The sequence below is a fragment of the Calonectris borealis genome, chromosome 20, assembly GCF_964195595.1.
Source record: "Calonectris borealis chromosome 20, bCalBor7.hap1.2, whole genome shotgun sequence".
In the NCBI taxonomy this organism is placed as follows: domain Eukaryota; kingdom Metazoa; phylum Chordata; class Aves; order Procellariiformes; family Procellariidae; genus Calonectris; species Calonectris borealis.
In genome coordinates, this window is record NC_134331.1 from 10,665,067 (window position 1) to 10,680,813 (window position 15,747).

The 15,747-nt window shown below is 56.0% G+C and overlaps 1 protein-coding gene across 1 annotated transcript in view; it reads left to right on the top strand.

Annotated features, from left to right (window-relative positions):
* NTN1 (netrin 1) overlaps positions 1-11,129 on the top strand; it is a 106,517-nt gene extending 95,388 nt beyond the window's left edge. The window contains exons 5-6 of the mRNA XM_075169785.1: positions 1,269-1,343; positions 10,801-11,129. Coding sequence (XP_075025886.1) covers positions 1,269-1,343; positions 10,801-11,129 — 404 coding nt within the window. The remainder of the gene's footprint in view (positions 1-1,268; positions 1,344-10,800) is intronic.
* Positions 11,130-15,747: the final 4,618 nt, after the last annotated feature.

Here is a 15,747-nt window from a genome sequence, read left to right on the forward strand (position 1 = left end):
GGGGCAGGATACGGGCACCCCGTGTCCGCTGGCCATGGGGTACCAGCAGCATCCCCCACCCACCCAGCATCCCCCCCCCGCTTGCAGAGCCCCAGGCCCCGCTGTGGCATTTCAGCAGGTTTTCACACCTGGTCTGCACTGGTGGCTGTGCAGGAACACAGTTGGGCGGTTGGGAGAAGTGGAGATGCCCGAGGACTGTCACTGTACCAAGACCTCCCACTGGGGCGAGTTGTGTCCCATTTTCCCCCAAATATGGGGTTTCCGTGGTGCTGGGGGCTTCTCTTTAGCACCCATGGGTGCTGAGGAGACATGGGATGTGCATGGATAGCGTGTCTACGAGCCAGTCCCGCTGCTGGCATGGGGTGGCACATCTCCAGCCACTGTGGCATCGCCTGGCCCGTGGTGCCACTGGGATGTTCCCAGCAGCGGCTGGAGGACACCGACCGCACGATGCCGTCCAGCCGCATCCTGCACAGGAGCGGTTCCCTGGGAGCAGCAGCTACCGGAGCAGGGCTCAGCATCCCCGCAGATGCCCAGGACCGTGGCCCAGCTCCAGCCCCACCAGCCCCGACAGCGCTGCCAGGCTGCCGTACCGGTGCTGCCAGGCTGCCGTGCCAGCGCTCCCGCCTGCCCGCCGCACCGGCCGCCGCGCCGCCCGAGCAAAGCCAGCGTGTCCCAGCAGTGGGGGCCCATTAGAAATGAAATGTTCCTACTGGGGTATTTTATTTGCACACTTCAGTAGAGTGGACACCAAAAGGCTTTGCTAATGCTTCATGGGCTGCTAATTTCCTCTCTGACCCGCATTGTCGGAGCGTGACCCCAGCCCGAATCTCTCGGCAATGAATGCCAAAGGCTGACACCGGCCCGGGTTAGGGGTGACAATGGGGCCTCTGTGGGCTCCGGGCAGGCTCCAGTTGGGAGCTGGAGAACAGGGGGAATTTGTGTGGCTCTCAAAAGCTCTGGGTGGCACAATAAGGGAGGCCCCGGGGTCTCCCAGGAAGACAGAGGCGGCCCAGGGAAGCCGGGCTGGGAGAGGCGGGCGGGAGGATGGTTTCCTTTGTGAAAAGCTTTCTTTAGAAAGGAAGGTTTTTCTGAATGCCCCCTTAGACGACCCAATCGGGGCCTGGCAGATGGATATCACAGGCACACTGCTTATTCATGGCAGGCTGCAGCTTTGAGCCGTCCCCCCCTTCCCCCAGCCTTTTATTCATTTTAAGGCTAATTTGTTTTGTTAATGTTTTCTTGCCCTCCCCCTCTCTCCTGTGCAGATTGTGACTCATACTGCAAAGCCTCCAAGGGGAAACTGAAGATCAACATGAAGAAGTACTGTAAGAAAGACTATGGTGAGTCGCCTCTCTCGGCCGCCGCTTCCCAGGGACGCGGGGTGGCGAAGGGATGCAGAGCAGGAGCATCTCCCTCCCAGGGTGTCCCCAAACCCACCGAGCCCAGAGGCAGGTTGCCGGCTGGGTCTCAACCGTGCCGGGGCCAGGCAGCCCAGCTCTGCTCCGTGGCAACTGCCCATGCTGGGGTGCGTGCCGGGTAATTTGGAGTATGGCTTTTGCCGGGTTTGGAGAAGAAGCCCTGGGGAGTGATGCTCGACGAAGCAGCAATGCAATGTGTTGCTTGGAAAATACGAGTCCCGCTGCAGATGCCGAGATAACCCCCAAATCAGGGTCCATAGTGTCTTCATCCCAAGGTGTCTTTTGGGTTACGATGACACCGTGTCCTGTCTCTTCTCACTGTGCTGTTACAGGCAGCGGTTTTTAAAATTTGTGCTTTGCTGTGGGGACAAGCAACAGGCAGTTCCCCGTCATCCAAATCCACCCCCTTTGTAATTCCCAAGCAAGTTCAGAGGGTGATGCGGCCCCAGGACAAGTCAGGGAAGCTGTGGAATCCCCGTCCTTGCTGGTACTCAAGGTCCTGAGCATCCTTCCACAGCCGAGGTCCTGAGCATCCTTCCACAGCTCCAGCTCGGAGCAGCATCTTGGAGCAGGCACATCTCAAGCTGCTGCCCCACCTCTCTGCTGCTGGGATTATTTTTAATATGGGTCCATTCCCAACATGGTCACCAGCGGGTCCACAGAGGAGGTGGCCAGGGTGACCCCGGGAGGGGATTTTCTTCAGGCCACATTACGAAACCCCTCGAAGCCCACCCTGGGGCTCAGCCATCGCCTGCCGGCACCGAGCCACCCCAGCACGGGCGGGTGGGGAGGGATGGCTCCGCTGCGGTCCCACCTGCCCGGAGAATCGCCCTCCTTCGCCAGCCATGCCAACGCTATTGGGATGAGCCGAGCGTTGGGAACGGGACCAACATGGAAAAATCAGGTAGAGCTGGTTAAATACAGGTGCTCTGCGCTGGGAGATGTGTAGAAACGGTGCTAAGCATACGTAGGGGCTGGAAATTATCTCAGCCCCCCAAAGACTATACTGGGAGCAAATTGTCTGCAGGTGGGGCCAAACGTGAGCCTTGGGGTTTGACCCAGGGATGGGGAGCGGGCTGTGCGCGGGTGAGCCTGGCTTTGAGCTGAGCCTTCAAACGTGTGAACAACCAGGGAATTACGAGGTGCTGCAGGGCAGGGTTTAGCATCTGCCGGGGCTGCGATTGCCCCAGTGTCTGCCAGCCCTTCCCCTCCACAGTAAAGGAATACATAATATATATAAGTATATGCATGCATATATACGTGTGTGTGTATATGTGTACATATATATTTTCACCAAATTGCCAAGGAAAAAACCAACCCATCCCATCCGCATCAAAGCATCCAGAGGTGGTGATACCTCCTCCCTCCTTCAAACACGCTCACGGAAGCTGCTCAGCATGTCTCGGAAGCATTTGCGAGAGCAGAACGAATTCCCATTTAACAGCCCTTTCCCGGACAAGGCGCTTCCCGGCAGGGCCGTCCAAGGGATGCTCCGCGCTGGCTTTGTGCTCTGGCACATCTCCGCGAGCCCCAGGGAAGGAAGAGGGCTCAGAGGCAAAGGTTTTATTTGCATTCCCATTTATTCTTCCATTACCCACGTGGCAAAATGGTTGTGGAGTACATCCCTTGGCAAGGACGAGCTGCCAAGGCTGGGGCCATGCTCGTGGTATTTGTCCAGCGAGGCCGTGCTGAGGTCTGGCCACGCTCGTGGGAGCTGCTGGAGGTTCATCAGATGTTGGAAAGGGCCAAAAAATGCCTTTTCCCATAGAGAAAAGGATTAAATTGCACGTGAGAAAGTCACTGCTAGAACGTGAGTTTATTAAAGACAGGAGCGGGGCTGATCACCAGGCTACTAAAGCCATTGGGTTTCTCGTGGGTGGCTTCTCTGCTGGCTAATAAGGTACAAACTCATTTCCCGCACGTGGCACCTGTATCCCTTCATTTTCCCATGTGGCTTCTGCAGCATCTCCTAGAGGCTGAGCATACGCTGAGCATTTGCTCTCTGAAGAGGGGAGAAAGCAGCCATTTGATTGCAGGAAACTTGTATGTGTCATGACCCAAATTGGCCTCGGGGCTTTGGAGGATGGTAGAGAGGAAAAGAAGGCACGTGCATCCGCCTCGAGGCATGTTTCCCAGCCGAGCAGCGTTATCTTTCCCTGCTCTCGGGGTGAAGGTTGCGACATTTCGGTGGCAGCAGCGCTTTGGTTTTGCTCGAGGGGTGGCCCCAGCGTGGTTTCGCTCCTTGGCTTGTCCAGTCTTGTCGGGGAGATGTTTCCTGGGGGTTTGGGTGAAAGCTCGTGCTTGGTTTTGTTTGAGGTTGTAATGTGGGCTCGTGGGCTTTAACAGAACCTGGGGAGATGACGGCAGCTCAAGAGCCGTCTCAGACAGGAGAAAACCCCAGAGCAATGAATAGGGGTGCTGGAAAGAGCTTTTCTTGCCTCTTTTATCACACAGCATCAATTCTGCAAAAGCACAAGTGAGCCGGGGCTGGTTCGGGGCGAGCAGGCGCAGGATGTCCCAGCATGGGAACTGGGGTGCTCCCACCCCAGCCCTCCTGGCCCCGGGGGGTCCCCAACCAGCCCCACGCCCCCAACCAGCCCCGTAGCCACGGCAAATTTGCTTTTTCAAGGGCAAACCAGCCTGGCAAAGCAGCAGGGTAAGCGATGCCGCAGCGCAGCCCGGTTGTGCCAGGGCAGCCCACGCTTTCCACAGGGCCAGGAAGGGAAGAAAGGGTTGAAAAGGTGCAGGGAGGGATAATAAAGACTTTGGGACTGACACCCCAGCAGGAAGCCAATTAGGAGGCTCTTTTCCTCACCGTTACACCGGCATCGCTGGGCTGAATGTCCTAAAAGGCCCTAATTAGCTTGAACAGAGTTACTTCTCCCGCGGGCTCAATCGGGAAGCTATCATCCGCCCCGCGCTCCTCAATGGGGCTTTTTAGCTCTCCGTTTCATTCAGCGATTCAAAGGGGATATTTTCCCTTATTTATTTTTCTTATCTGTTTGTTTTTGTCGGGTTTGTGGGGTTTTTTTTCTTCTTTTTATTTTAAATTGGGCTCTTTCCCGCGGGATGGGTTTTGGTGCAAATATTTGGAGTGAAACAGGGCATGGGGAGGGCAGGCTGGGAAATTTTGGGCGGGGGGGGGCAGGCAAGAACAGAAGCAGAAAAGCTTTTTCTGGGTTTATTTTGGCTGCCTGGTGGAGTGCAGGGGTCGCTCGGCTCCCAGAAAACCGGGGGTAGAGGAGGAGGTTTGCTGGGTTTGGGGCAGTTAAAATTAGCCCGGGGAAGCAGGGGGATCCCTGCTGAGCCCTGCTGAGGATGGAGATTCCCCCATGGCCCAAAAGAAGAGGGGATTATTTTCTTAGAGCAGGTGATGCTGCTCCAGATGATGCGGGAGCATCCCTCTCGCGCTTGGGTGCCGCCGTTTCAGCCCAATCTTTGGGCCTTTTCCTGCTGTCTGTGTGTTGTGGTTAACTGGAGTGGGATGGGCGCCTGCGGTAAAAGAAACCCAGAGCTTTTTAACCCCCCACCTTTCCCCTGGACCCTGGGGCCCGATCCTGCACAGACGATGCCGGAGCGTTTTGCTGGGTACCGGCACTGTGGTCCCAGCTCTTTCCCCCACACCCTCCCCATGGCCCTGGTGCAGCACTGGGGAGGGGATGGGGGCGAGGAGCGGGATCCTCATCTGAAAGGTGAGATCATCTGCTCACTTTGCCCTTTCTTGGAAAAAAAAGTAAGTAAAAAAATACATCCTTCCTTTCGCGGAGACTTCACTTAGTCACCCCCTTTGTCGAGAGGAGCTTGGCAGGGGCTGGTGGAAAAAAGCAAAATGTGTTTTCAAAAGGCAGCTTGAAAAGAGAGAGGGGGGGAGAAAAACCCTGAATCCACAGAAAAACCCAAAGCCCGGCTCATCCCCGGCTCACAGCCCCTCTCCACAGCTCTGGAAGGTGGAGAAATCCCATTCCTGGAGTGGGGAAGCGCTGAGCAATCCGTCCCCATAACCGCAAGGGAGCGAGCCGGGGCAGCGAGGGGTCCCCCGGCACTGCGGGGAGGGACCGTGCCCGGCCAGGGCGCACCCAGGCTGGCTGGGATTAGGGGTCATAAATCTCCAATATTAAACCAGTAGGAAATTGGCAACCGGAGGCAGGCAAAGCCATAGCCAAATAAATTAGAAAAAAAAAAAAAGGGGGGGAAGGGGGGGCAAAAGCCCATTTTAACCCTCTGCTCCAGCAAGGAGCCAGCCCTTGCCATTCCCAAACCCGAATGGTGGCGGGGTCACCTTTTGCTGTGAATTGGGGTAAAATCCACACGGGCTCCACTCTGCTTGTGCGGTGAGAAGGGACCTGAGCCTTCCAAAAGCCCTGGGACACCCGCATCCGCAACCGCTGTCCCAAGCCCCCGTTTCTCTCTGTCCATATTAAAGATCCTTTTGGCCCTCCCAGCAAACAGCTCTGCTTCCACTGCCACCCCCATAATCCCGGGGGATCTTTCCCCAGGGCCACCGCAGTGGCGCTCCCCATCACTGGAAGCTCCACAAAGCTCCAGCTCCTGGAGTCAGGTTAGCGCATAGGATGCGTAGGTTTGTCCATGTAGCCCAGTCCCAGGTCAGCTTTGGTAGGGGAAAGCTTGAAATCAGGAGGTTTATCACAAACCCCAAAAGTAAATAAAAAATCAAAAAAAATAGAATTTTTTTTCCAGCCTCACTCTTTTCGTGGCAATCTCATGATTTTTGGGCCCCTGACTCATGGTCTCTGAATGCTGCGAGACGCTGCTTTTATTTAAGCCTTTACACGGCTGCCCTCAAACATGTTGTTTCGAGGGTTTGGGGTTGGTTTCTGGTTTTATTAACATCAAATCATCCACCCCTCTGCTTTCATCTGCAACATCAAGCCTTCAGGTCTTTCTTGTGGCTGGAGGCTCCCGGCCAAGCCTCGAGGAGCCGGGCAGCATCACGGGCTGGGAGTGACACTGCCCAGCACCCTGCGCCAGAGGATGCAGGAGGGGACCAGGGACCCCCCCATCCCCTCCCGCAGCCCGGGGACCACTCGGCCACTTTTTTCTTAGAAAGAAGAATAACGTGGGGAGAGGCTTGAATGCATCGCCTGGGCTGGTGTGGTTTGTAAGGCACCGTCCGGGCGGGATTTGCGGTTCTGCAGCATCGGTGTCAGATGGGCTGCGGTTAATGGGGCAGCGCCGGGCACTCACCAGGACGGAGCATCCTTCCCTCACCCCTCGAGCCCCTCAGCACCCATTTGGATGATCGGGGACTCTCTTGGGGCTGACGGGGAGCAGAGCAGGGCACAAAATAACAGAGCCTGGAGAAAAATCCCCGGTGCTACGGGGGTACGTGGGGGGCACAGCCAGCCCCAAATTCCCTGCAGGGCTCGGCTGCCCACTGTTTGCAAAGCACGGGGAGGAGCAGGCGCGAGCTGCGGGCAACCCCAAGGCACTGCTGCACTCGGGACCTGGACCAGAGCCCATCCTCGCTGGAAACCGGTGTCACCGGCCCTGGCTGGAGCAGCAGCACAGTGAAAGCTGCAGCTCATTTGACTTTGTTCTCCCCCTCCGGGTCACCATCCGCTCCCAGAGAACCACAGCCAGGGGAGCATCATCTCTGCCACCCGCTTGAATAACCATCATCCCCCGTTACATCCTTGCATCTGGTTGCCCGATAGACACTTTCCAGGACATTTTTTCAGGGAAGATCCCCAGCGCGGCTCAGCATCGGTACAGGGGTTCAGTGAACATCAGTAAAGTGCGGGCAGTTCACCACGGCACAGGCAAAGCCAAGCTTTGCCCTAGGAAAAGGCAGGTGAACGACAACATTAAGCTCCAATGCCAGCTTTGGGGTGGTGGAGTGCAGCTGAGTCCCCCCCAAAACCACGAAGGAGCCAAAACCTTCTCTTTCATGAGAAATGAGTCCCGAAATCCCTCGGGATTCACCCATGGGAGTCAGCTTAGGTGCTTCCAGAAATGCCTCCTAGCATCTCTCTGCATCTCCGCACGTCTCGTGTCCCTTGGGAGATGCCGGAGACCCCACCCCACCACCAAGATACTCAGGCAAGTCATCGTTAAACTGGGGCTCTGAAACCAGGCGCGGGGGAAACCGCGCGTCCTGGATGCAAAGTTATGGGCAGAAAACTCCCTGTCAGTGAAGGCAGCTGCGGCCGTGCCAGCCAAGCCTTCACCAAAGCTTTCACTCCTTCCACTCCATTAATAAAAGGGGAAAAAAATAAGAGACGGGGGCCTTGACATCAAAAAAATACAGACTGTGTATTTTAGAGCGGAGTTTCCTGTAACCACCTCTCTCCGGTTCCTTTTCATTCATTTTCTCCATTTTGTCAGTGTGGACCCAGGCAGGTCAAAGGTTTAAGCTTTTTTGGAAAGATTTGTTTCCAAAAAATAAAAATTGGCTAATCTTCACATTTTGTTACCTTCACACCAGACTGGGAAATACACGGTCAGAGCTTAGGGTTGTTTTTTTTCTTTTTTTTTTTTTTTTTTTAATGAAAGCATCTGGCGTCCATGACATGCTCTGAAAAAAAACCCCACATATATTTTGCAACGTGTTAAAAAACCTTGCTGGCCCGCAGAGCCCCGTTTCCTTCCATAGCTTGAAATCAGTTTGCACATTGTGGTTTTAAAGCGAGGGTGATGCTCCTCCACCGCTAATCCAGGGGAGTAAAATTGGGTTGTTACAAGGCAAACGGGAGAGTTTTGCCTGGGTTTTTTGGAGGTTTCTTCTCCTTCTGATAATTTATGCAACCGAGATTGGAGCCACCGGGGACTGGCCAGATGGCTGAGACAGGCAGGTGGACGGGCAGGGGGTATAGCTCACAGGGCATGGAGGGGAAGGACAGAAAAAAAAGGGAAAAGCTCAAAGATTTGGTCAAAAAGCACTTTTTGGTTGGACTGCGCCAACCTGCACGGAGCCGCTGGCCCTTGCTTGCTCTCCTGGCCAGGGCTGGCGTCGCCACCCGGGTTTTTCCCTCTGTCTCTGCTGGTGGGGACTCCTCTCATCCCACAGTCAGCAAACAAACCCGGGAGGGCTGGGTAGTCACTTCCCGCTGAAGATATTTTCCTGGAAGCTGATTTTTAGCAAGGAGGAATGTGTTCAACTTCCCTGGAGGATGCGATCTCAGCCGACTGCTGCTCCCGTCTCTGTGCCGTGATGGACCGCTGTCGGGAAGAAGCCCAGGAGAGCAGCAGGAGGTGCCTCCAGGCTCACATCTCCTCTTCCTTGCCGTGCTGTGGGACCAAACGCTCCCTTTCCCACGCGGGTCTCCATCCTTCCCTGTGGTTTGAACCCAAGTCCATGGATGTTACACGGAAAGGGCACAACAAGCACCTGCTGGAGGGATTGAGGAAGAGGAGGAGGAGGGCTGGCAGAGGTCACCATAGCCTGGGGCTGCCTCATGGCACAAAACCACAGTGGCTCTGGGGGTTTCTGAAATCCGCCGTGAGCAGACCCTTACCCTTGAGCATGCTGGAAGCAAACCAGTGTCCGTCACCACCCCAGCATCTTTGTGGACAATCCCGTGGAGAGTCCTCTTCTGCCCAGGTCATGATGCCAAGCCACCTTCACACGGGCCCTGCGGGACCATGGGCCACCACTCCTGCACGGATGCTGGTGGGCGCAGGGATAATGTAACGCATGACCCGTGCTTCAGGAAAGAGCAAGGGGAGGAGCGGTGAAGGGCTGAGTCCTCACCAGGTTTTCTCAGGAGGTTTTCTCAGTCCATATGGCTACAGATGGGCTACACAACATTGGCCACAGGCTTGGAAAACACCACCCTCTTGCTATTCCTGTGTTTATGGATCACAGTTGTCCTCCCATCTCAGTCTTGCTTTGGGAGCTTGTTATCTCCCAGTTATCTGCCAGGCTGCTGCGTACCGAGATATTCCCTTGAAGCCCGATGTTGCTATTCAGTATTTACAGAGATGCTCAAGTGATACCACCAGACCCAGTAGTCAGGTTGGACGCTGCTGCTGACATGTCCTTATGATCACTGAGCCCTGCCCTCAGTCCTTCACCCATGCTTTTTACCAGCAATGTCATTTCCACAGCAAGCACTGAACAGTATTGGTGCTGGAACGATCTCCTAGATTGGAACATCTCCTAGATTGGAACATCTCCTAGAAACACACAACAATTAATCTCTCTGTTTCCAAATCCTTTCATAGATTTGAACCCACTCAGTGTCCTGCTCCAAGGCTGGGTGCTCATGGAGAGCTGTCTCCTTGTGCTGGCCCCGGGCAGATGTGCTGGAGGCCCTAACAGGTCTTTCCTATCTCCAGATGCCAAATGCTTGGAGATATGGGCCAGTCCCAACGTTTTGCTCCAGATTTCAGCTCATCTTCTCTTGAAACTTGGGGCTGCTTAGAGTCTTGGTGCAGATGCATTGAGTGGCCCGTCCGGCGAGGAAGGGAGGGCAGAGGGGCTGGAGAAACGACCCATGCAGAAACCCATCCTCTGGCTGAAGCACGTGCTGCTCTCCGGATGCGTGGGTCAGCAAGAAAGCTCATCCCAGGTCCTACGGTGCAGCCTGGGGTTTTGGCACTGCCGATGGGGACAGGCACCTCCCTGCCGTGCCCACTGCAATGCACGACGCCTGCGCAGAGCTTCTGCCCTGTGCTCGGGCCACCACCCGGGCCTGGAGGCACCAGTTCTCCCTGGGTTTGTTAATCTTCTCTGTGCTTGCTGCTTCAAGGGAAAAGGCAGGGTCCAGTGTACCTGAATCCACCTGATTTTTAAAGATTTTTTCGATCGCTTTAGGAGTTCACAGGTGCTGGGGCAGATGTTGCTGCACCAACAGCCTTGGGGAACTGCTCCGCCTGTGCTTGCTTCACAACCACATCCTGGGAGATGATGGTCTTCCCTAGGCCACAGATAAGAGAACGAGGCAACCTGCTCCCCACCAGCGCTCCAGGTAGCCCTGTGTCGTTCCCAGGGCTCCCAGTGCAAGGAGTGCCATGATCCCCGGAGTACAGCTGCTCCCAGCCTCTGCCCCTCTCCTGGGGGTCCTCCAGCCCCCGTGGTCCTTGGATAACCATGCCCTTGCTCACTGGGGACCCAGAGGGCTGCCTTTGTGGCAGCAGAGCTGGAGAGCATCTCCCGAGTCTACGGTGGTCTTTGTACCTTTGCTGAGACCCTCTGCCCCCAGCACTGGCTACTCTTGCTCGTGGCAGATGGCCTGGGGACAGAGGTAGTTTTTGTGCAACCACCACCCTTGGTCGCTCTCCCCCAGCCTGGGCTCAGGAGACAAAATCCCCTTTCCTCACACAGCCTGTTAGGTAAGACTTAAAATTCATTTTCTTCTCGCCAGCTCAAACCGTAACATCTTTTCCTCTCTTGCCTTGTTGTTTTTTTTTTCCCCAGCTGTCCAGATCCACATCCTGAAAGCGGAAAAAAATGCCGACTGGTGGAAGTTCACGGTCAACATCATCTCCGTCTACAAACAAGGCAGCAACCGGATACGGCGCGGAGACCAGACCCTGTGGATCCACTCCAAGGACATAGCGTGCAAGTGCCCCAAAATCAAGCCCATGAAGAAGTATTTGCTGCTGGGCAACAACGAGGACTCTCCCGACCAGAGCGGCATCATTGCGGACAAAACCAGCCTGGTGATACAGTGGCGGGATACGTGGGCTCGGCGGCTCAGGAAGTTCCAGCAGCGGGAGAAGAAGGGGAAGTGTAAGAAAGCCTAAAGGAGGAGATGGCAACGGAGCGCGCGAGAGGGAGAGACTGACTGTGCATGCTGCTTTGTGTAGAGCTGGGGCGGGCAGGGACCGGCGATGGGGACTGCGGGAGGAAAGTCGCGCTGTCGCGGTGGGCTGGGGGGAGGGACGGGATGGGACGGCGATCACGGCTGTGGGGCTGCCAGGTTTGCACCTCGTATTCCGGGAGAAAACAAAACAAAACACAACAACAACAACAAATGGCACACGTGGATATAAAACAAGAGGAGGGTGGGTGCGGGCGTGCGGCACCCGGTGTCCCCCGGCTTCTTTCTGCCCTGTTGGCTGAAGAAATCAGAGACACCAAAGTGCCTTCCAGCTGCTAACATCTGCTGCTTCCCAAGCACGGCACGGGAACATCAAACCTGTAAGGAACTAATCAACGGCAATGCTGGAAATTAACCCCCCCATCCCCAAAAATACATATTCTCAGCTTAGGTTGAACAAGACAGTTATCGTAGAGGAAACTAAACAGAGACTTGTCACTGAGGACAGATCCGAGAATCAACTAATATGGGTTATTTGAAGCCTCTTTGGTGTCTGATAGCTGTAACCATCACCCGCTGTACAGTTCCTAGGAGCGGCCCAGGTCTCCAGCCGTGGCGATGCGCTGATGCCAGGTTAGGCACAGCAGAGGAGACCACGTTAGTGGGCAACTTCCACGTAGGCAGAACTCGGGGAGCGACTCCTTGCTCCAGCCCCCTCGCCCCGAGGAGAGCTGCCCCCCACCACGCCGAAGGATGCCCTGGTCCCCTCCCAGCCATCGATTCACAGTCGAGGAGTTAATAACCAGGATCCCCAAGGAAATACCCAGACTTTGCAAAAAAATAAGTTGGCATCCAGTTCCTGCGGGTGCCCTGGAAGATCTCACCCCTCGCAGTCCCTGAGTCTCCACCGCAGCCACCCCTGAGACCTCCTTCATGGGCTTGGTCCTCTCTGCCTCCGTCAGCAGACTGATGAACCCCCACATGATAGAAAATCCGTGCAGATGACTCCGAGGTCCTGGCTGGCAGCGGTTTCACGCCCAAAGCCAGCTCTCCTGAACCCACACCAGCTCTGCCCTCGCTCCCTCTGGAGCTGGAGCTCCCCGGCATCCCTGCGTTGGTGGCCAGCCCCCCTTGGGAGACACAGGAGGTGGGACAGCGGGTGCCAAGGGACTGTCCCCACGGGCAGCGGGGCCAGCACAGAGCTTTAAGGCTTGGCCAAGTTACAGCCAACGCAGGGCAGAGACCTGCTCCAAGGGGTCTCAGCCAGGGACTGGATGAACAAGGCGTCACCCACCTGGAGCTCCCCAAATTGCTTTCCTCCTTCTGCTGAAGTGAAAACCAGCAAATCTAACATTCCCAATCTCTAATGGCCAATGCACTAAGCAAGGTAGCGGCTGCCTCACCTCCGCCTCACCCCCCCTGCCCCAGCCTGAGGGCTGGAGCATCTTTCCCCGGGGCACTGGATGGGCAGGACTGGCCGTTGGGTTGTTTGTCACCCAGCCATTGTGTCCCCTTGCCGTGCTGCTCCCCTGCCACACCGGCCCGCGAGGAACGGGGATATCTGAGTTCACCTAATGGATGGAGACGGGCGATAGCTGGGGCGGAAAGGAAAGGCAGGGAGGGCAGGACGGGTACCTGGAGGAGAAGCAAACATTAGTCGCTACGAAAAGCAAAACCTCCCTGATATTTTTCCTTTTAGGAAACTTGGAAACATCTATTTTATGACATTTTCCAGTGGTTTTGCCTTGTTTTATAGCAATTGACAATATTTATATAATGACATAAACCACCATAAAGCGAGGCAGCCATGTAAATAGGTGTAAAGTGGAGGGCTCCCAGGGAAGCTCCGGCCAGCGCCGGGCTGCTGGAGACACCACCCGGAGGGAGCGAGCTCTGCTGAGCCTCCCCCTGCAACCGCAAGGCCCCTCCAAAATTAATTTGGGTATTAGGAGAGAAATCCCACCCTGGACATCAAGCAACCCCCCCCAAGTCCGTGTTTTTCTCCCAGAGCAGACCTGGTTTTCTTTACTTCAGAGCTCAAGGAGAGCCAACAGTTTTGCAGTCAAGGGAACCCAAGCCACCAAGTTTTGAAGGATAAAATCTGATCTCAAGTGTCTAAATGGAGGCTTAAAGCCCCAAAGTGGGGTTTGGATGCCCTCCTGCAGCCAGCGTCAACTGATGCCAGGGACACCCCGCACCGGCTGGGGACAGCTTGTCCTCGGTTAGCCTGGATGCCCTTGAACCACAGGAGACCTCTGAATGGCCTAAAAGCAACCAGATCCAACCCAAAGCCAGAGCACGAAGGCAAGGCCAGGGGACGTGGGGACTCGGGAACTGCCCACCGAGCACTCCTGGACACCCAACGCTCACTCCCATTTTCCAAGGTTGGCAAGCGCACCCGTCCTCGCCAGCACAGCCTTGGCACCCCCCAAACCCTGCCAGGGACAAGCCCTGGCCCCTTCCCTGATCCCACCAGGTCGGGAGGCTGCAGAAGAAATGCTGCCCACCCCGTCCCATGGCCGGACCCCTCCAGGCAGCGACACAACCCGGGAAATCAGAAAGAAACGGAGTTTGCACAAGACGTGAAACCAGTCGGAGCCCACCGCAGTGACCCGCAGAAGCAAAGTCCCCATCCCTGTCCCACCAGGACCCTGTCCCTTGATCCCTGTTGGAGTTTTGCGCTTTCCAACCAGACTAGAGAAGCCCCTCCACTCCGTCCACGGTCCCCCAGTGCCCCTCGACCTGCAGGAGCAGCTGGTGTAACTGGTACGCAGCCCTCCTCCTCTGGGGAAGGCAGAGCAGCCCCGTTTTTGGGGTGTCGGGGGATGCAGCTCTTCCCTGCAGGACATCTCCTGGGGGGAGACCTCTGGCCCATCACCCAAAGAGGGACAAGATGTCCCTCCTAAACATCAACCTCCGTGGCCGGGGGTGCAGCTCTGTTGGGGTACCGGCCACATTACAACCAGCGAGGAACCCAAGCGCCCACCCATGGCCCCGGGGACAGGACCGAGGTCCTCGGGGGACAGAGGGGGTGGCGGGGGAAGGGGCCGTGGTGCCTTCGGAGCGGCTTCGGAGAGCAGCTGAAATGCCAAAACAATCATCACTCGACGGTAGCACCCGACAAAAGTCATTTCGTCTCGTTTCTGTTCGTTTCGTCGTGTCCGTGCCCTCTCCCCGCACACCCGCCTCCTCTCCCCTCACAAAACCTGTGTTTGTTTTGGGGTTTGGTTTGTTGTTTTTTTTTTTTTGATTATTTCTGTTAATATCTTGAACTGTAAATGTTGTTTAGTTATGACCATTGCATACTGCTTTGGGCGATGTTTCTTTACAATGCATACTAATATATTATGGTTATTATATATGAATATATTTAATGACACGTGAAAAAGTTGTGGATTTTCTTATTGTTTTTCCAAGTTGTTTCTTTTTTTTTTCTTTTTTTTTTTTTTCTCCCCCCCTCCTCAGTTGTTTGTTTCGTTAGATTGGCTGTAATTGAACCCGAAGGAGCTTGTAACTCTTCAGCACCCACTCGGTAGAACTAAAGTCAGAAACCAGTTGAATAAACTCTTGTAAACTGTAAAAACCTCCAAAGATCTCTGCTTCCTCCCACCCTGCGGACTGGCAAGTCCGAGGGATGGGGACCTGGGCAGGGAGGTGACATGTCCCCTCCGCCTCCCTAGGTCTCTGCCAACGTCCCTTTGACCATCAGACCCAGCCGCGTGTCCCACCAGCACCCTCCCGGCCAGCGGCCGCGCGCCTTGGGGACAGCAGGGTCACCGCGGGCTCACGGCGGGTGGGATGGGGGGTCCCCGCCAGCACCTCTGGGCTCTCCGGGATTGCTGTGAGCTCTGGACTGGGGTACGTCCCGCCAGGCTCCTCAACCTTCTTCTGCTGCCGGAGGAGACTGTGCGCCCCGCAGTGGGACAGAGCACGTTGGGACCCCCACAGAGGGGGTGGACAGGCATGGGGACAGGGGACAGCCAGAGCCTGGGCTCAGGGGAGCTGCCAACACCCCTCCAGACCCGTTTTCTGCCCCCATCCACAGGCTGCTTCCAGCACCGTCCCTGTCTGCCCATCCACTGCAGGGGGTCCGGGCTCCATCACCCACCTCCCACGGGGCATCGGTGCTGCCAGACGCTGCTGAAGCAGCCGGTACCGAGACCAGGCGAGGTGGAAAGACAAGGCAGAAAGTTGGGCGCGGGGGAGAACTGAGGCAGCAAAACACTTCCAGAGAGAAAAAACCAGGCAAAAAGGTCCCGCAAAGTGCCGAGGGGTCAGCGCGTGTGACCCGTGCCCTTAGCGTCGCTGGTAATTTATGAATTCAACAACATCTCGGAGGTCAGAAATCTCAGACCTTTATTGCAGAGACAAATGGGTCACGAGTGCCACCACCTCTGCTCCGGGGCTGTCGCCTGTGGCTCCGCAGAGAAGCAAATGGGTTTCCCAGAGCGCTCTGGCTCCGCGTCCTCCTGGCAGGCGGCCGGTTGTCCGAAGAAGACACGGTGGCTCTGAAAAGCAGGAAAAGAGCCTATTCCCACTGAGGGCTGGACCCGGAGCGTTTGCTCTCAGCCTGGTCCCAGCGGGCAGCGCAGGAGAGCAGC